At 37.7% G+C, this 20,692-nt stretch overlaps 1 protein-coding gene across 17 annotated transcripts in view; it reads left to right on the forward strand.

Moving 5' to 3' along the window:
* ARFIP1 (ADP ribosylation factor interacting protein 1) overlaps nucleotides 1-20,692 on the forward strand; it is a 114,149-nt gene that overhangs the window by 21,810 nt on the left and 71,647 nt on the right. For 8 of the 17 annotated variants that reach the window (XM_048212179.2, XM_026499493.4, XM_044384374.3 and 5 more), the window contains one exon: nucleotides 15,802-15,903. In XM_048212179.2, coding sequence (XP_048068136.1) covers nucleotides 15,802-15,903 — 102 coding nt within the window. Of the gene's footprint in view, nucleotides 1-6,055; nucleotides 6,213-7,369; nucleotides 7,411-11,836; nucleotides 11,913-15,801; nucleotides 15,904-20,692 lie in introns of those variants that run through there. The other 9 variants (XM_026499495.4, XM_026499489.4, XM_057310130.1 and 6 more) reach the window with 7 other exon arrangements.

Below are 20,692 nucleotides of genomic sequence, written 5' to 3' on the forward strand. Positions count from 1 at the left end.
TTTAGCCTAGGGCTTCGGTAGCTACAGGAAAGGCTGTAGACTAGGAGTTGAATAGCCAGGGAGAAGAGTTACTGTGCATCCTGAAGGTGAAGATGAAGTTAGGAGATACTTGGTTGCCTAATTGGCCGAGTTGAAGGAGAGAATGGTATGAGAAGCAGCTAAAGGAATAGATAGAGGTCAGACTGTAAGCAGTTTTATGAGCCATGTGATCGCTCTTGTAGTGTTGAAAAGTTTGCTGGACTGATGGACAGTGTTAAGTGCTTCACCAAAGGAGTGCATCCCCCACCTAATGCAGTTGGTCTCATGCTTTGGAATGGGTTATCTCTATGACATTAAAGTGAGTAAGTATTAAGACTTATGGGACCCACTAGTGTAAGAAGAAGTTTATAGCATCAGGCTATTTACAGAGTCTTTCAGCCTTGGCACTGTGACATATTTGGCTAGATGATTTTTTTATTGGGGGGGATTATCCTGTGCATTGTAGGATGTCTGGTAACATCCGTGTCCTGTCCATTCAGGATTCCAGTAACACTCCATCCCTACCATAAGAACCAGAAATGTCTCCAGACATTGATAAATGTTTGGGGGAGGGGGTGTGCAAAATCAGCCCTGGTTGAGAACCCAATTGAGTTATTAGGATCATTGATAACACATACGTATTTGCTGGCAGTTGATGCCTTTTGCAGTAACAGACTTAGTATTCTGAAGCTCCTGATTCACACATGTCCTGGCTTAATTCTGTATTTGCCCACAGTGGGGAGTAGGAAGTTCCAGGATACAGCTGTCCCTAGGACTCTGATGTTAGCAAAAGACAGTACTAATGATGTAATTGGAGGCTGATGTTTCATTCTCAGTTGTTGGAAATGAGGGTCAGATAAAGACAATGCTACTCTTTAACTGTGCATAATGATATGGAAATAGAAGAAACAGCAGTACGAGTTGTCAACATTTAAGAAAGCAGTAGGTTTGACTCATGTAGATATCTGAATGCATATCTATTGGTTGGCATGGCCCAGTGATGTATTCCAGTCACCTTTGGAAAGGTAGTATAATGTAGAGGTTAAAATGGGGTCTCTGAAGCCAGACTGTCAGATTTGAATCCCAGTTCATCACTTGCAAGATATATGTCATTAAGCAAATTTCTTAATCTTTCTGTTTTCTTACCTGTAAAACAGGAATAATAATGGCACATACGTTAGAAAGTTGTGGGGTTGAGTGAGATAATGCACATAGAACAATTAGAACTAAATCAGTTAATTTATGAAAAACACAGGATAGTGCGTGGCACATGGAAGTACTCAGTAAGTGTTAGCTCTTAAAATTCTTGTAGGGCCCCGTTTGCAAGAGGATACATTATTTAAATTATTTAAATTCCTTACCCTTCCTAGTCCTCGGTTTCCTCATCTGTAAAATTGGGAAAATCTCATCTACTTCACAGGGCACCTGTGAGGATTAAATGAAGTAATTAATGTGATGTGCTTCGCACAGTGCCTGGCATGTAGAAAGCAGTCGATAAAGATCAGGTTTTCAGTTATTGTATTAGATTAGGGAACCATGAAGCTATCAAACAAGTTTCATAGCATTCTAACTTTCTGAAAACTTTCTAAACCTTACCGTAGTTTTCACTTGATACTCAGAAACATTCATAAGACCATTTTCCATTTATTCAGTTCTTGCAGCTCTGATGTCAGGGTCTTATGTTGCAAGCAATGCAACCAACTCCAGCTTGCTTACAAGGAAAAGACACTAAGAGGATATGAGGTAGCTTACAGAATCATCAGAAAGATTGGAAAACCAGAATCCAGGCTTCATACCTAGGACTCTACCCAAAATCATGATTCAGAATTGTTTCAGTGAGGGTCCCAGTGCTGCCATTGCCTAGCACCAGATGTAGCAGCTTGTACTGCCAGTCCCCGAGCTGTGGTGCCGGGATGTTACCACTAGCGCTGTGGCCACTAATGACCCAGAATTTGATCTTGCCACAAGTTATAGCTGCTCCAGAGGGAGTTCCTGTCATCCCTCTTTCTTCTTATCACTGGTTTCTGATTCCAGGTCTGGGGCAAGTGCCTTTTATTTGACAGAACCTAGGTCCTATGGCAGTGCCCCCAGGGCTTGGAAAACAAATAATAATAACAGCTTACATAGTACTTCCTATAAGTCAGGCACTTTTCTAAGTACTTTATATATATTTCATTTTATTCTCATAACAATGCTACGGAGTAGGTACTATTATCATTTTACAAATGAGGAAAGAGAACTTCAAGAAACTTACCTAAGGTTACATAGATAGTATGTGGAACCCAAGTAATCGGGCTCCAGATAGTTGCTTGATTATCTGGTATTTTGAGCTTTTGTATAGTAAGACATAGGCTCTGTCTTTCCCTGGTCTTACAGTGTGGAGGCTTTTCCCAATACTGGATGTAGGCTGTGGCTGGGCAGCCAGAAAAATTATATATACACACACACAGACACACACACACCCAATACTTGGCTAAAGTCTGATTTGGCAAACTAGTTATTGCCTCGATTGCTGACTTAAGAGATCTAGGAGAAGGGTCACTGGATCTGAGAAACAGGGATTTTTTTTTTTTTCAATGCTCTGCCATTTTTTAGATACTCTGTCAGAGTACAGGTGCTTATGATTTTCAGACTGGCTTAAACAGGGAATATATATCTGTAAATGACACTTAGGACTGTGTAGTGATTTTTATAGTGAGAGGGTATTGGTCTAACATATTTTTGTCATGGAGACGTATTTTGGAAAACAAAAAACTTCATTTGCTGCTAGGTTCTAGAGCTGCAAGTCAGTCCTTCCTTAAAGGTGGGTACTATGATCAGGCCATAAGCCTCCCCCCACCAGATTGGGCTCTCTGGGTGGATTTGGGGCTAACAGGAGAAGTGGATCCCCTACCATTAGAGATGATAGAATGAATTTTACGCTTTCTTTAAAAAAGAAAACAGTTTGAGATAAAATTTTCGTACAATAAAATGTATCCATTTAAATATACAGTCCAATGAGTTTGACGAGGGTATAAACTTGGGAAACCATAATCATAATCAAGATAGAGAATGTTTCCATCATCCTAAAGTTTCTGTGTCCCTTTGCAGTCAGTCCTCCCCTCCCCCCTCTCAAGGCAACAACTGATGTGCCACAGCAGATTTTGTATGTGCTACAGTTCTACATAAGTGGAATCATTTCGTTTGTCTTCTTTCTGTGTCAGGCTTTTTTTGGCTCAGCAGAATGTTTTGGGATTAAGTAACACTTACTGTGTACATAAGGGATTCATTCCTTTCTGTTGCTCAGGAATATTACATTATGTACACATGCCGCAGTGTGTTTATCCATTTACCTGTTGGTGGACACTTTTTTCTAGTTTGGGGCTCTTATGAATAAAGCCGCTGCGAATATGCTTATTAAAGTCTCTTCTGGACATTTGTTTTAATTTTTGTGGTGAATCATTAGGTGTAGAATGGCTGAGTCATATGGTCAGGTGTATATTTACTTTTATAAGAATTTGCTAAACATTTCTCCAAGTGAAGTACTTTTTTACATTCCCTCCAGCATTTACATTATGCAAATTCCAGCTACTTTTCACTAACACTTGTCAGTCTTTTAAAACTTCAGCCCCGTATAGTGGGTATATAGTTGTATCTTAATTTGGGTTTAAATTTCATTTCCTAGATGATTAGTGATGTTGCACATCTTTTCATGTACTTAACTCACCTTTCATATATTTTCTTTTGTGTAAAGTGCCTGTTAGAATTTTAGCCGTATTTTGAGTTGTCTTCTTATTACTAAATTGTAAGCCTCATATATTATTATATTATTATATACATATTTACATATTTTGAATACCAGTCATTTGTCAGATACATATATTTATTCTCTTCCAGTCTGTGGCTTGCCTTTTTATTTTTATTTATTTATTTTTTTTAAAGATTTTATTTATTTACTTGACAGAGACACCCAGTGAGAGAGGGAACACAAGCAGGGGGAGTGGGAGAGGAAGACTGCTCCCAGTATAGCAGCCTGATGTGGGGCTCGATCCCAGGACTCCAGGATCACGCTCTGAGCTGAGGCAGACGCTTAACGACTGAGCCACCCAGGCGCCACATGCCTTTTTATTTTTTTTTAATGGTACATTTTGAAGACCAGTTTTTAATTTCGATGAAGCCCAGGTTATCAGTGTTTCTCTTTTATTATTTTATGCTTTTTGTGGTCCTAAGAAATATTTGCCTACTCCAAGATCATTATTTAGTTTAATAAGCCCATTTCTGTTATAGTGATTTTGATCTCCAGCATTCTTTTTGGTTCTTTACTATGATTTCTGTATCTCTGCTTACATTGCCCATCTGTTCATGTGTGCTGTCTGCTTTTTCCATTATAGCCCTTAGCATATTAATCATAGTTGTTTAAATCTGATAATTCCAACGTCCTTGCCATATTTGGTTGTGATGCTTGCTGTGTTCAAATTGTGTTTTTTGCCTTGGGTAGGCCTTACAGTTTTTTCTTGATACTCAGATAGGATGTAAAAGGAATTGCTGTAAATAGACCTTTAGCAATATGGCTGTAGAGTATGGGAGAAGGGACACATTGTATAGTCCTATGATTAGGTCTCAATCTTTTAGTGAGCCTGTGCCTCCAGACTGTGAACTTCATCAAGTGTTTCTCAGTTTTTCTCTCCCTTGCTTAGGTGGGACAAGATACTAGAGTGTGCTGGATTTGGTTACTTCCCTTCCTGAGGTCAGTTAGGGGCTGGTCATATCCAAGCAGGTTGGGTTCTGGTTTCTCCTAAGGGTAGGCCTTGTTAAGAAGAACAGAGTGGTGGGGTGTCTGAGTGGCTCAGTCGGTTAAGCGTCTGCCTTGGGCTCAGGTCATGATCCCAGGGTCCTGGGATCGAGCCCTACATTGGGCTCCCTGCTTCTCCCTCTCCCTCTGCCCCTCCTGCCACTCGTGTGCATGCCCGCGTGCTCTCTCTCTCCCCCCGCTTTCTCTCCCTCTCTCTCACTCTATCTCATAAATAAATAAAATCTTTAAAAAAATGGCAAGTAGATTTAGTAGTAGAGGATCTTTAGAAGGTTTTAAAGTTAAGAGAAGTAAAGTGTGAAAAGTTGATTGGACCCTACTGTGAAGGACCTTATCTTAGTCCATTCTGGCTGCTATAGCAAAACACAGCCAGGGGGGCTTATAAACAGCAGAAACTTAGTTCTCATAGTTCTGAAGGTTGGAAGTTTAAGATCCAGTGCTGGCAAAGTCAGGTTCTGGTGAAGGCCCTCTTCTAGGGAGCTCTGTTGGGTCTTTAAGAACACTAGCCGCGTTCATGAGGGCTCTACTCTCGTGACCTAAGCACCTCCTAAAGGAGCCACCTCCTGATACCTTCACATTGGGTGTCAGGATTTTAACATGTGAATTTGGGTAATGGGGGATACAAACATTCAGACCATAGCAAATCTTAAATGAATCTTAGAAGAGATTCTAATTTTATTTCTAAAGGGCATAATTATTCCCCAGAGCCTTTTGTATAATTATTTTGAGTGTTTAAATTTAAATTCAAATTCAGTTTCAGTTTAAAGCATGAATGAAGTACTGTGAATGGCTTTTATCCAGCGAGATGATGTGGAGTTTTTGGTTTTGAGCCCTATTCTGCCAGTTTTCGTATTGGCTATTAATTTTCATGTTTATAATTAATGTTTAATAAATGGTATTTCTAAAAGCAGGTCATTCTTTGTGAGTAAGAGAGTGAACAGATAAAAGCTAGAATATTTGTATATCTTTAGGCAAATGAATATTCCTGTTACCTGCTTTATGGCATAAAGTTGTATTAGTTTATGTACTTTTCATTTTCAGAACATTTGTTATAAACTAAAACAACATATAGGTTTACTGTTAAAATTTTCTCTGCTGTGTCTGCATCATGAACTATTTGTCCCTCCCCCCATCTCTTTTGCAGTGTTCTCTGCCCTTTAATGTTCCACTGGATGCTTCTCTTCAGTTTCTCTTGTCCCCCTTACCAGTTCATGCCATCAACATCCCTGTTGTATTGATAATTCCCAGATTTAGGTGTTCAGTCTGGGGCTCTGGACCTGCATTTTGAAATTCCTGATGTACTGGTGGACTTGGATACCCCACATTCTCAAATTCAGAATGTCTACAACACAACTCATTTTCTGACCTTCCCAAAGCCAAATAAACATCTACTTTTCCCACTTTGGTGAGTGACAAGTTTGTCTTTCTAATTGTCCAAACTACAAACTAGGTATGAGGCAAGAAGAGGCATAGCTCATCCTAGATGTTTCTTCCTTTTTTATTTTCCACAATCCAATCACTCTGTAAGTCTTTTCTGCCTCTTTTTTTTTTTTCAAGATTTTATTTATTTATTTGAGAGAGTGAGCATGAGCATGAGGGCCAGAGGGAGAGGGAGAGGGAGAGAGAATCTCAAGCAGACTCCATGCTGAGTATGGACCTCAACTTGGGGCTCGATTTCACGACCTTGAGATCATGACCTGAGCTGAAATCAAGAGTCATACGCTCAACTGACTGAGCCACCCAGGCACTTCTCTTCTGCCTTTTAAGTGACTCTTGAATCCACCTTTTTCTATTCCCACAAACTTAATTTAATTAAAGATTATTATTATTTCTTACTTGAACTGTAAAATAGTGTCTTAGTTTTTCTATGTGGAGTCTTTCCTTCTTTCCCTTCAGTCTAACCTCCCATGAGACTGTTCTCTAAATTGATCAGGCTCTCCTGCTGCTTTCTCCTTATCCCTTTCAGGATGAAGTCCACGCTTTGGCATTATGAAGCGCATCATGATAGGCTGTTGCTAATTTTCTAGCCTCCTTGTTATTTTTATTTTTAAAAACTTTTAATTTTGATGAGATTTCATACTGAAAACTTAAACTCTTTACCCAGATTCACCAACTATTGTTTTGTCCCATTTACTTGAACATTTTCTCTCTCTGTATATACAACTTCCTTTTGGATCCATTTGAGAGTGATTCACAAACATCATGTCCCTTTTTTCCTAAGAACAAGGACTTTCTCTTATATAACCTCAGTATGTTTGTCAAAATTAGAAAATATAATTAGAAAATTGATACAGTGCTATTGTTTAACCCACAGTTGTTCCAATAATGTCCTCTGTAGCTGTCTTTCTCGTTTGTGAACCAATTCATATTGTACATTGTACTTAGCTGTCTTTGAAGTCTTCTCTTCCACGCAACATTTCCTCTCTTTGTTTCTCATGAGCTTAAGCTTGTTGAAGTATACAGGCCAGTTTTTGTCCTATTTCCTTAATTTTTGGTGTTTATTATTATTTCCTTCCTAGTGCTTACTTTGAGTTTAATTTGCTCTTTTTTTGTTTTCTTAAGGTGCATCCTTAGATCATTGGCTTAAGATCTTCTATTCACATGTAAGCATTTAAAGCAATTAATTGCTCTCTTAGGTGCATCCCACAAACATTATTGTTCTTGTTATCATTCAGTTCAACATATTTTCTTTCTCTCATGATTTCTTCTTTGTCCCATTAATTATTTAGATGTGTTATTTAATTTCCAAATTTTGGTGATGAGGTCATGGATATCTTATTGCAATTGATTGTAATTTAATTCCTACTGTGGTCAGAGTAGATATTTTATATGGTTTTAGTATTTTAAAATTTATTGAAGCTTATTTTATGCTCCCAGATATGATCTGTTTTACTGAACATGTCATGTTCATGTGAAAATAATGTGTATCCTGCCATTATTGAGTTTACTGTTCTATAAATTTTAGTCAAGGTGACTGATAGTATTCAGATCTTCTGTGTCTATGCAGATTTTCTTTGTCTAGTTGTTCTTTCAATTGCTATGAGATAGGTGGTAAAATCTCCAACTGTGATTATGGCCTTGTGTGTTTCTCCCTTTAATTCTGTCAGTGTTTGTTTCATTTATTTTGAAACTCTATTATTGGGACCAACATACACATTTATGATTGTTACATATTCCTGATGAATTGATCCTTTTATCATTATGAAATGTCCCTCTTAGGTCCGGTAATGCAGCTCTGACTAAAACAGATACTAATAAAGCTGCATTGACTTTCTAGGTCACCATCATCTCTTGCTTAGATTATTCTGTTAGCCTCCTAATTGTTCTCCTTGCTGATGCATTTGTTCACTTAGTGTAATTCAACACAGCTGGAAAAGAGTGATCCTTCTAAAACATAAGTCACGTCATTTCATTCTTATGTTCAGAACCCTCAAGTGGCTTCTTACTTCACTGAAAATAAAATCCAGAGTTCTTATGATGGTCTTTAAAGCCACACATGTTCTTGCCCCTGGCTGTTTCTTGACATTTCCTCTCTTCTTTCCTTGCTCTCCTGTCAAGCCACATGGCCTTCTTGTCTTCCCTTGAAAAGCTGAGCTTCTTCTCACCTTCTCGTCTTTGTATTTACTATTTCCTCTGCCTAGAATGCTGTACTCCCAAATATTTTTATGACTTACTCCCTTACTTTATTCAGATATTACAAAAATATTAAAACCTCTTCTGAGATTTTCCCTGACCACTCTGTTTAAAACAGCACATGCCTGAACACATGTGCACTTATACATGCCTGTTAGCACTTATGACTGTATGACATGCATACTTATTTGTTTTTTCCCCCAACTGGAATGTTAGCTCAATGAGGATAGGAAGTCTTGTCTGTTTTGTTAACCACTCTGTCTTGTGTGTCTGAAATTGTGCCTGGCACATCAAAGTGCTCAATAAATTAGTTGAACCAATGAGTATATGAATGAGGAATCACCATTCTAGCCAAGTTGCTTTACTTGCAATTTCTAGAATATACCAGACTCTTTTTCCACTATGCTCCTATTATTCCTTCTATTTAGAATCTTTCCTTTACTGTATCCCAATCTGTTATCCTACAAGATTCAGATTCAAGATTAAACACCATTGCTGATTAAGTTTTCCCTCTTAGTCCTCACCACATTGTTAAGTACTTCCCTCTGGTGTTCACCCCACTGTATTATAATTATTTTTTTTTTGTCTGCAATACACTTTAGGTTTATGTAAGCCTAAGACCTGATTTCTATTTTTGTTTTATCCCATGTACATTGTCTAGAAGATAGTAAATACCCGTTGAATCACAGCTGTTTTTATGAGGAAGAAAGTAAGAACTTACCTTACAGTTTGAAAGAGTGATGATTATTTAGATAGCTAGATCTTAGTCTTCCAGGTTGAATTAGAGACCAAATAACTAGTGTCTCTTATTTGCAAGAGGCAGACACCTAATTCCAACAGTCAGAAGTAATCTGGGTGTATTGTAAGGATGCAGTAGCAGTGAGGAAAATAGGAATCTCAGAAGAATACAAGATACCAAGAACATTCAATGGAAAAAGGAAAATCTCTTCAACAGATGGTGCTGGGAAAACTGGATTATTCACATGCAAAAGAATGAAGTTGAACCCTTATATACAAAATCAGCTCAAAATGGATCAGAGATCTAAATATAAGACCTAAAACTATAAAACTCTTAGAAGAAAAAAACGGGAAAACTGTCATGACATTGGATTTGGCAGAGAATTCCTGCATATGATACCAAAAGCACTGGAAACAAAAGTAAAAATAGACAAATTGAACTACATCAAAACTGAAAACTTCTGTGCATCAAAGGACGCAATCAACAGAGTAGAAAGGCAGCCTGTGGAATGGGAGAAGATATTGGCAAACCATATTTCCGACGTGGTTAATATCCAGAATATAGAAAGAACTCCTATAATTCAATAATAAAAACACAACCCAATTTAGAAAATGAGCATAGGACTTCAATAGACATTTCTCCAAAGATAATATACAAATGGCCAACAGACATAAAAAAGTCCTCAATATCACTAATCATCAGAGAAATGTAAGTCAAAACCACAATGAGATATTACTTCTTACCTGTTCCAATAGTTACTACCAAAAAAACAGTAAATATTGTTGGTGGGTGTATGAAGGAATTGGAACCTTTGTGCACTGTTGGTGGGAATATAAAATGGTGCAACCATTATGGAAAATAGTATGCTGTTTCTTCCAAAATTTAAAAATAAAGTTACCATGTGATCTAGCAATCCCCTTTCTGGGTATATTTCCAGAAGAATGAAAAACAGAATCTTGAAGAGCTATCTGTATACCTGTGTTTATAGAAGCATTATTCACAATAGGTAGAAGCAATCCAAGTGTCCATTGTTGGATGAATGGATAAATAAAATGTGGTGTATACCTACAATGGAATATTATTTAGCCTTAAAAAGGAAAATTCTGCTACATGTTACAGCATGGATGAATCTTGAGAACATTATGCTAAATGAAATAAGCCAGTCACAAAGTCAAATACAATATAATTTGATTAATGAGGTGTCCAGAAAAGTCAGATTCATAGAAACAGAAAGGAGGATGATGCTTGCCAAGGGCTTAAGGGTGGGGGGACATGGAGAGTTGTTTAATGTGTGTGGAGTTTCAGTTTTGTAAGATGAAGAAGTTCTGGAGATTGATTATACAACAGTGTGAATATACTTAATACTACTGAACCGTACACTTAGAAATGGTTAAGATGGTAAATTTTATGTTAAGCATTTTTTTATCACAATTTTTAAAGAAGAATCTAAGAACAGAAGATTTTCATAAGGTCAGAATTCAGAAAGGAACTAGCCACAGATAACACTGTCAATAAACTTTGACAAGTTTGATTAACACTTGCCAACTAGAGTTTGTTAATTTTTAAGTAGTGACCTGTCACTGACATAATTCTGCTCTTTGCTCTTCTTCTGCCCTCATTTGTCTTCCAGTACCCCAGTTGGCTAATTCTCTCAGCATCCCTCATTTACACTTTAAAACGAGTCTGATTAGCTCAGAAGATTTCTCTTTCCTCTGTTGAGCGATACTTTCTAACCCGATCTTCTCTTAGCTTGCGAACTGTGGATCAGCCAGCCCTGTGTCTTCTTTGGTTCAGTTAGTGGCCACTCCTTAATTGGGGCTATGAAAGAGATAGTTTTTCTTAGTAAAGATCAGTGAATTTCTGTAAATTTATGCATTAAGTAGTCAGATATCCTCTTAACAAGACATTTCAGGTTCTTTTGAAATAGATACTACTTTAGGGGGCCTGGGTGGCTCAGTCAGTTGAGCATCCGACTCTTCATTTTTGCTCAGGTCATGATCTCAGACCTGAGATCGAACCCCGTGTCAGGCTCTGGAGTCTGCTTGTCCCTCTCTCTGCTCCTCCAGTGCATGCGCACTCTCCCTGCCATGAATGAATGAATGAGTGAATGAATGAATGAATGAATGAATAAAACTATGTTAGTAATAAGGAGGATATAGTAGATGTTGTGGCTCAGTTACTCCCTTTGGGGCTAAAGCCCTCATTCCAGGAGTTACTCCCTTTGGGTGGCTCAGTTACTCCCTTTGGGGCTAAAGTCTTACCTGCTGAGGGCTCATAGCTGAGTCTTCCCAGGAATTGCCTCTGCCAAAGACAGTTGCCTTATCCATAGGTAGGGTTATATAGCCCTACCCAGGGGATAGCCTGCATCTAATGATCAGGGGTACAGATGTCGGGGTGCAAAGGCCTGGCCTCCTTGCCTTAATTTGGACTACTTTAAAGAGCTGTCTCAGCTTCATTGCTCCCTCTGGGGTTCGCCAAGGTCTGTAATGTAACAATAGCATTGCCACTCTGTCCAGTCTTACTGGCCTCTATTGAAGTACTTTACTGGAGGACTCTCCAGTAGGTTGTCTGCATGCAAAATTCTGTTTATTAAGAGTGACTTGCACATAACAAGCTTTCACTAAATGTTGGTTAAATTTGTCTATACTTTTTCAAAGTGTGGCCTGGAGGTTTTGGAGGACCCCAGGAATATTTCAGGGAGTCTACAAGGTAAAACTGTTTTCAATAATACTGGTAAGACATTTGCATTGTTTGTGTTTTTCGTTACTGTGTCATTTGCACTGATGATACACAAAAATAGGTAAATAAGGGCATCTGGCGGCCCAGTCAGTTAAGAGTCTGCCTTCAGGGACGCCTGGTGGCTTAGTCGGTGAAGCATCTGCTTTTGGCTCAGGTTGTGAGCCCAGGGTCCTGGGATCGAGTTCCCTGTCAGGCTCCTTGCTCATTGGGGAGCCTGCTTCTCCCTCTGCCTGCTGCTCTCCCTGCCTTGTGCCCCTCCCACCCCCAGGCAAATAAATAAATAAAATCTTTTAAAAAAATAAGTCTGCCTTCGGCTCAGGTCATGATCTCAGGGTCCTGGGATTGAGCCCTGTGTCAGGCTCCTTGTCGCAGCGGGGAGTCTGCTTCTCCTTCTCCCTCTGCCCCTCCCCCTGTTCATGCTCTCTCTCACTCTCTCAAATAAATAAAACCTTTTTTAAAAGAATAGGTAAAACTGCTGATGACCTAGTAGGAATCAAGGTGGTTCTCCCAAGCTGCAGTAGTAGTCCTATTCTCTACCATTATGTACTTGCATTTTTTAAAAAATAGCAACTTCATTTAAGAATGTCTTTAATAAAGCAATAAAAGTTTTATTTTTTTATTTAATGGTTTTTTTTAAGATTTATTTATTTATTTGACAGAGAGCCCACAAGTAGGCAGAGCGGTAGGCAGAGGTAGAGGGAGAAGCAGGCCCCCCGCTGAATGGAGAGCCCAGTGGGGGGCTTGATCCCAGCATGACCTGGGCGGGAGGTAGATGCTTAACTGAGCCACCCAGGCGCCCCACAGTAAAAGTTTTAAATTCTGTTTTATTTTTTTTTAAGTTTATTTATTTAATCTACACCCCAAGTGGAGTTCAAACTCATGACCTCGAGATTGAGAGTCCTGTGTTCTTCCAGCTGAGCCAGCCAGGTGCCCCAAAATTTTAAATTTTATTGTCTTTTTAATATTCTGTGGGATAAAATGGGAATATGTATAAAGATATCCTGCTACACGACAAAGGTCAGTTTTGTTGTCTTGAGGAAAATCACATGTGTGATTCAGTTGTTAGCTGAACTAACCGGTTTTGTTTTTTTTTAATGTACCACCATTTTTTTTTTATTAAAAATGGCAGGCAAACTGTGGCTGTATTCAGACTTGGGTATTTGAGAGACACTTTTGGAAAACCTGTTACTTCAAGTAAAATAACTGACATCATTTCTTGCCAGTGGTCAAATTCAAGTTTTCAAGCAAAAATTAGAATTTTGGAAAATTTATACGCACCAACCTGAGCTTGATGGCTTCCGAGTACTTAAAGACTGTTTTGATAAGATCAGATATAAAAATAAGACTTTTTATTATATAGGGAACTGCATCAATGTTTGGATGATATGTGTAAGTCACCAAACTAATGTTTTCTAAATGACCAATGCATGATGTTACCAAATACAAAGATGTATTCAAAGTACAGGGTAGACTGATGGATTTTAATGCTATAGATTATGAAAGAAATTTATCATTATAGTTTATATTCCACATTTTAGTTAGCTTTTAAGAAATGACCACTTGTCAAGTTTTGATATAGTATCAAAAAAGTATGTCCACAATTATTTGAAGAGACAGTAGCCACGGAAGCCATATTTTCTTCGTATACTTGTACCAAAACAACATATTGCAACAGATTGAATGTGGGAATAGATATGAGAGTCCAGCTGTCTTCTTACAAAGGCAGACATTACAGAAATTTGCAAAAACGTGAAATAGTGCTACTGCCCTCACCAAGCTTTTGTTGTTTTAAAATATAATTATTTTCATAAAAAGATTTTACATTAACATACGGTGGGTGTATATTTATTACTTTAAAATGGATCAACAAATACTTTTTAAATTTACACAATTACTTTATAATATAGTAAACATTGATAGATATAAACCACATAAATAAAGGCTTTTTGGGGTACTTGATGATTTTTAGGAATGTGAAGGGGTCCTGAGGCCAAAAAGTTTTGAGAATTACTGGTCTGTAGTGTTTTTAATAGATTAGTGTAAGTCCTACCTCCATATACTTGACAGTATCTTCTGTCTCACATACTTAAGGATACAAAATATATGAAAAACACTGTTAGGTATCATTTAGTATATTAATAAGACCTTTTTTGTTTCATCGAAATAGAGACTAGGCCACAAACCTATTTGCATTAATACTTGGTTTTAGTAGTATGACTTACCCTATTGTAATTCCCTAAATTATAAAAGTATAGTGTGATTTTTTTTTTTAAAGGTACCTGGCCTTGAAACGGTCCTTAACGCCTCAAAAACAAAATGAGTAATGAGTGAGCTAGGTATGACAGCAATATCTTAGTTATTTTAATCTTTAAAAAAAAATTCTTCCGGAGAAAATCGAAGAACCTCTTAATGCTCTCGACAGTAGATTCAGGTCTGTAGATTAAGCATACACACACACACACACACACACACACACACACACACACACATTTTAGTTGTTTGGTTGTGGTAATTCTGTGCAGTACAGTCAGGGATAGCAGCTGGATTCAGGATTGAACATTAGAACACATATTGTTAGATATTGACTTCGTTCCTAAGGAGTCTTTATTTTAGTGGGCACTGTTGTTGAAAGTGTGTATGTGTGTGTATGTGTGTATAACACTTTTAAAGCCATTACTGGTTTAAAAGGGAGAGGGGCTGAGAGGAGAGGGAGTACTTGTTCTCTGTGAAAAGTGGAATAAATGGTTAGTTAAGTTATTTACTCTGAAGTTTTTTTAATTTTTAAAATGAGGAAAAATAGATAATTTTTAAGATCCTTTTCAGGCATAAATTTTTCATTTTAACTCGTAGCTGCACATGCTTTTTACGATCAAATACGATTGGAGCAAGGAAAGTTTTTACCAACCAAAATTGGACTTTCTGTTACTGAGTAACCACGTTAACTTTCTGAAAGAGGTTTATATTTTATAGAAAACATGGTTATAAAATTAAGGAATATGTTTTTTAAACATTATTTAATTGACTTTTAAAGATTTTATTTATTTATTTGAAAGAGAGAGAGAGAGCACGAGCAGGGGAAGGAGCAGAGGGAGTGGGAGAAGCAGACTCCCTGTAAGCAGGGAGCCCACCCAGTGTGGGGCTCAGTTCCGGGACCCTGAGATCATGACCTGAGCCGAAGGCAGACACTTTACCAGCTGAGCCACTCAGGTGTCCCAAACATTATTTGACTTTTAGAACGGTAAAGCCAGAGTGTAAAACTAGTATAGAGATTTAAAGATTTTTGTTACGGGACGCCTGGGTGTCTCAGTGGATTAAGTGTCTGCCTTTGGCTCGGGTCCTGGGATCAAGCCCCAAGTTGGGCTCTTTGCTCAGTGGGGAGTCTCCTTCTCCCTCTCATTCTCTCTGTCTCTCTCAAATAAATAAATAAATCTTTAAAAAAATAAAAATGAAAATTTTTGTTATATCAGGGAAACTCTTTAGACAAGAGCAGACCTAGAAGCCCCATTATGTACAACAGGAAAAGTAGAGCTTCTATAGTGGGATTAATAATCAAACTTGGCTTTCTGTGATTTTTTTTTTTTTTTTCAGTTGTAACTGGTAGTCATTTATTATACTATTTGTGAGGCAAGGATATTGCCTGCCGGGATCTACAAGTAACGTTTTTTTTAAACTTAAGTTGACTGCAGTTTTAAATGCCGGATGAATTTTTTATTAGATTAGTGTCATGTTTATTATGTGTTAGGTAGGTTGTAATTATTTTTTTAAATGCTATAATAGTGGCTTTTAAGTGCTATAAATATGAATAGTCTTTTGAGTATTTGCCTTTTATGATTTGGTGTTATTTACAACTGTTTCTTTTCTTCCTTTTTTTTTTTTTTTATAGGAGTCTAGCATGGCTCAGGAATCTCCCAAAAATTCAGCAGCAGAAATTCCAGTGACTAGTAATGGAGAAGTTGATGACTCTCGTGAACATGGCTTTAATAGGGTAAGAATACTTTTCTTTCTCATAATACAGAGAATCATGATAAGCCCTTAAATGTTGAGATGAAAGTAACAGAGTTTAATATAAGAATATTTTTCTTAGATTGGCTGAAGTGTTAGGAATCTGATGTTACCATGTAGGGATGTCTAGGAGGGTCATGTTACTGAGTTGTCAAGATTAAGCTCCCAGCCAGTAAGCATTTAGGTTTTGATGTTATCATCAGTAGTTCTGTTGTATGACCAGAACAAGAGTATATCTGATGACTTTGGCGTATAACTTTATAAAACTATTTAATTTTATTTGTGATAAGAAAAAATATTAACTATAGATTATCCTTTCAGAAATTGTCACTGGTTTCTTTTCTATGTGTCCTTCGTACGTAATTCCTAAGTAGGCTTCTCCTGACTTTGCTATTCACTTTCTAAAGTGGCATATTGACTCCGTGGAAAGTGAAACTTGGGGAGCTTTTAATTTTGATTTGACTCTCATTTGAAATTGAAATTTAACCCATTTTAATGGAAATACCACGGGTTTGGAGATAATCTGGGTGCAAATTTCCACTATGCCATTTCTAGCAGTGTAATCTTAAGCAAGTATTTACTTAATCTCTTCTAATTTTTGTTTCTAATCACTGTAAATGGGAATCTTACTGTCATGGGGATATTGATATTAAATGAGATAAAGTAAGTAATGTACCTAGGATAGTCCTAGAAATGATAGTGATGGTTATTATCTCTGGAGATATTTACATTAAATATCCCTTTTTATGACATGTGATACATGTGTACAACTTTACTTTTTTTTTTTTTTTCCAACGTTGGGCTTGAACTCGTGACCAAGACCTGAGCTGATATCAAGAGTGGGATGCTTAACCGATTGAGCCACCCAGGTGCCCCTGTACAACTTTAACTTTAAAAATATAGTGTTCATACTTTTGAAAAAGTAATAGTTGAAAGAGACTTGAATTATTTTACAGTTTAAATAGGACTCTCTAGTTCATATGCTTAAGAATAAAATCCTTTATTTTTAAAATCCTTTGTTTTAACATAGGGTGATATTTTAGATCAGGATTTCTTAATGTCAGCACTCTCAGCATTCTGGGCTGGACACATTCCTTGTTGTAGAGGGCTCACCTCTGCATGTGGGATGGTTAGCAGCATCCCTGGCCTGTTCCTACGAGATAGCAGTAGCACCCTCCAGTTGTGACAAACAAAAATGTCTCCAGACATTGCCAAATGACCCCTAGGGTTGAGGAGAAACTAGTTTTAGATAGATTGTTTTAATTGATTTTACTAAATTCCACTGAATTTCACTTATTTTTACCTTAGCAATTTTTTGGAAGCAATGAATGTGTCTTCAGACTTGAGGTTTATTTTAATTGCAAGTGTTTTAACTTGGTTTCTAAGCCCGTGGCCTAGTATAAACTGACTCACAGAAGGAAGAGACCTTAAATTCTAAACACACAAAAGAAATTTTCACTTCAGGTTTAGTCTTTCTTATGTTTGAAAGTCCTAAGACACACCTGCATAATAAGCTAATTCAAGTTACCATCATTAGACTCTAGCAATTACTTTATAAACCTCTGTTAACTCAAATAACTCATTATACCAGGATGTTAGTTAATGATTGCTTCGTTTTACTTTTGGTAACAGCTCGTTTTGCAAACTTATTCTGCAAATATATTTTTTTAAGATTTTATTTATTAGAGAGAGCATGAACAGGGGTGGGGAGGGGCAAAGGGAGAGGGAGAAGCGGGCTCCCCGCTGAGCAGGGAGTGATCCTAGGACTCTGGAATCAAGACCTGTGCTGGAGGCAGACACTGAACCGAGTGAGCCACCTAGACGCCCCTTATTCTGCAAATATTTATTGAGTATCTGCTGTGTACCATGCACAGAGATATAATAGTGAATAAAAATGACAAAAACACCTGCCATTAGGGAGTTGATATTCTAATAGGCAGTCTGCTGACTTTTGTCCAAGAAAAATGCAGTACATACAAAATGTTGCATTGTTTTAGAGATTCACCTGCCACCTAAGCCTGTTCTTTTTCTTGTAGTTGTTTTCGTTTTGTTTTGAGCTATAGTGTATACACAGTAAAAAGCACAAATGTTCATGGGGCACGTGGGTGGCTCAGTCCATTAAGTGTCTGACTCTTGATTTCGGCTCGGGTCATGATCTCAGGGTTGTGAGATTGCACCCCATCAGGCTCCATGCTCAGCCGGGAGTCTGCTTCTCTCTCTGTTCCTCTGCCCCTCCCCCACGCACGTGTGTACATGGGCGATTCTCTCCCTCTCTCAAATAAATAAATCTTTTAAAAAACGCTCAAGATCATAGATTAAAAAAAAAAAAAGCACAGATGTTAAGTGTAAAGCTTAAGTGGAACCACCACCTACATCAAGATGTAGAACATTTCCAGGACTTTAACTGGCTCTCTTGCCCTCTTCTAGGCACTATACTTCCCTCTCTCCCAGGGTAATCAGTGCTACTCTGACTTTATATCATAGATTGCTTTTGACTGTTCCTGACTACAAATAAATGGAATCATACAGCATGTACTCTTTTTTGACTGGCTTCACTCAACATCATTTCTGTGACATTTATTCATACTCTTGCTTATGGCAGTATTTCATTCTTTTTCATTGTAATGTAGTTTTCCATTGTGTTAATATACCACAATTTGTGTATCCATTCTTCAGTTGATGGATACCTAGGTTGTTTCTAGACTGTGGCTGTTATGAATACAGCTGTTGTGACCATTCTGGTACAGGTCTTTTGGTATACCTGGTCACCCATTTCTAGTGGGTATGTTCTCTAGAACGGGATTGCCAGATACGTGATGTTCAGCTTTGGTAGGTGTTGCTAACTAGTTTTCCAGAGTGGAAAACTCATTCCTACCAGCAATGAGTGAGAGTTCTAGTTGTTAAACGTCCTTACCAAATCTTAGTATTCTCACACCTTTTAATTTTAGCCATTCTGATGGAGGCATGATGGTTTCTCACTGTGGTTTTCATATGCATTTCTCTAATGACTAATGACGTTGAGCATATTTTCATATTCTCATTGACCATTTGAATATTATCTTTTACGAAGACCTTTTTTAAGTTTTTTGCCCAGTTTTCTGTTGGGTGCTTGCCTTTTTCTAATAATTTGTAGGAGTTTTTATATTCTAAGTCATTTGTTCCGATATATATATTTCAGATATTTTCTTTCTGTCTGTAACTTACTTTTGCACTCTGTTAATGGTATCTTTTGATGAACAAAAGTTGGTAATTTTTACTGAAGTACAATTTATCAGTGTTTTCTTTTAGTGACTTTTGTGACCCTTTTGAGAAATTTTTACCTATCCCCATATCATGTTTTCTTCTAAACGGTTTTTGTTTTGCTTCGCACACTTACTCTGTGATTTATCTTGAATTAGTTTTTGTGTGATGTAGGGGTCAAGGTTTTTTTTGTTTTTTTTTTTTCCTCATATGAATATCTAATTGCTATTCACTGCTTATTGAAAGGCTATCCTTTCTGCGCTGGAAGCTTTTGCTATTAATCAGGTAACCATACATGTGTTGTTCTATTTCTGGACTCTGTTTTATTTCTTGGTCTTTTATCCTTATATTATCCTTGTAATAATACCACACTGTTACTTAATTACTACAGTAATTAAGTCCAGAACAAATATTATGTTTAACTCTAATACCTAGTAGTTAATTCCTCTAGCTCTGTTCTTTTTCTGGGTTGCCTTATACTTAAACTTCTTCATGACTCTTGAGAACCTTTATTTGCCTTTGGGGGGCCTGGGTGGCTCAGTCAGTAAGCGTCCAATTCTTGGTTTCAGCTCAGGTTGTGATCTCTGGGTCCTGAGATCAGCCTTGCCATAGGGCTCTGCGCTGAGTGCAGAGTCTTCTTGAGATTGCTCTCCCTTTCCCTCTGTCCCTTCCCCTACTCGCCTGCACACATGTTTGCTCTCTCAAATAAATAAATAAATAAATAAATAAATAAATAAATAAATAAAAGTCTTTTTTAAAGTGGGAGGGTGTCGGGGGGGTGCAGTCGGTTAAGTGTCCAACTCTCTATTTCAACTTAGGTCATGATCTCAGGTTCGTGGAATAGAGCCCTGCCTCAGGCTTTAGGCTGAGCAAGGAGTTTACTTGTCCCTCTCCCTTACCCATTTGTGTTCTCTCACGTGTTCTCTCTCTCTCAAAATCTTAAAAACAACAACAAAAAAGGATTTAACTTAAAAAAAAGAACCTTTATTTGCCTTTGAGTAGCACTGAAAAAAGTTTTTATCTTTTCAAATTGTAACTTTAGAATCGAGTCTTATTAGAGCGAAGTGAATTAAACCATAATATATCTGTATAAGCTCCTTGCTTATATGGTCAAAGCCAGCTAACTTGCTGCTTTGTAATTTTACTCATTGGTTAACATCAAATTCTCTTTTTGAACATTCCCCTGAAGTGTTATTTCACTTTTGGGCGGTGAGAGAGGGGAAAAAGATGTTCTCCTGAAGGTCTCCTTTTATTGGATGAGAACTTTACCTGTGGGCAAGGTTCCTTAAGAAGCAGTAATCTGCTTCAAGTAGTACACCCCACTTCACCTCCCTGAAGAAATTCAACATTATAAAACTTGTTTCTGTTTGTACCTGCTCTTTTTAGAAATCTGTTCATCACAAGAGTCTCTTAGATATTTAAAATCCTTTAATTAGGGGCGCCTGGGTGGCTCAGTTGTTAAGTGTCTGCCTTCAGCTCAGATCATGATCCCAGCGTTCTGGGATCAAGCCCCGCACTGGGCTCCCTTCTCC

Source organism: Ursus arctos, unplaced genomic scaffold (assembly GCF_023065955.2).
Source record: "Ursus arctos isolate Adak ecotype North America unplaced genomic scaffold, UrsArc2.0 scaffold_11, whole genome shotgun sequence".
NCBI lineage: Eukaryota > Metazoa > Chordata > Mammalia > Carnivora > Ursidae > Ursus > Ursus arctos.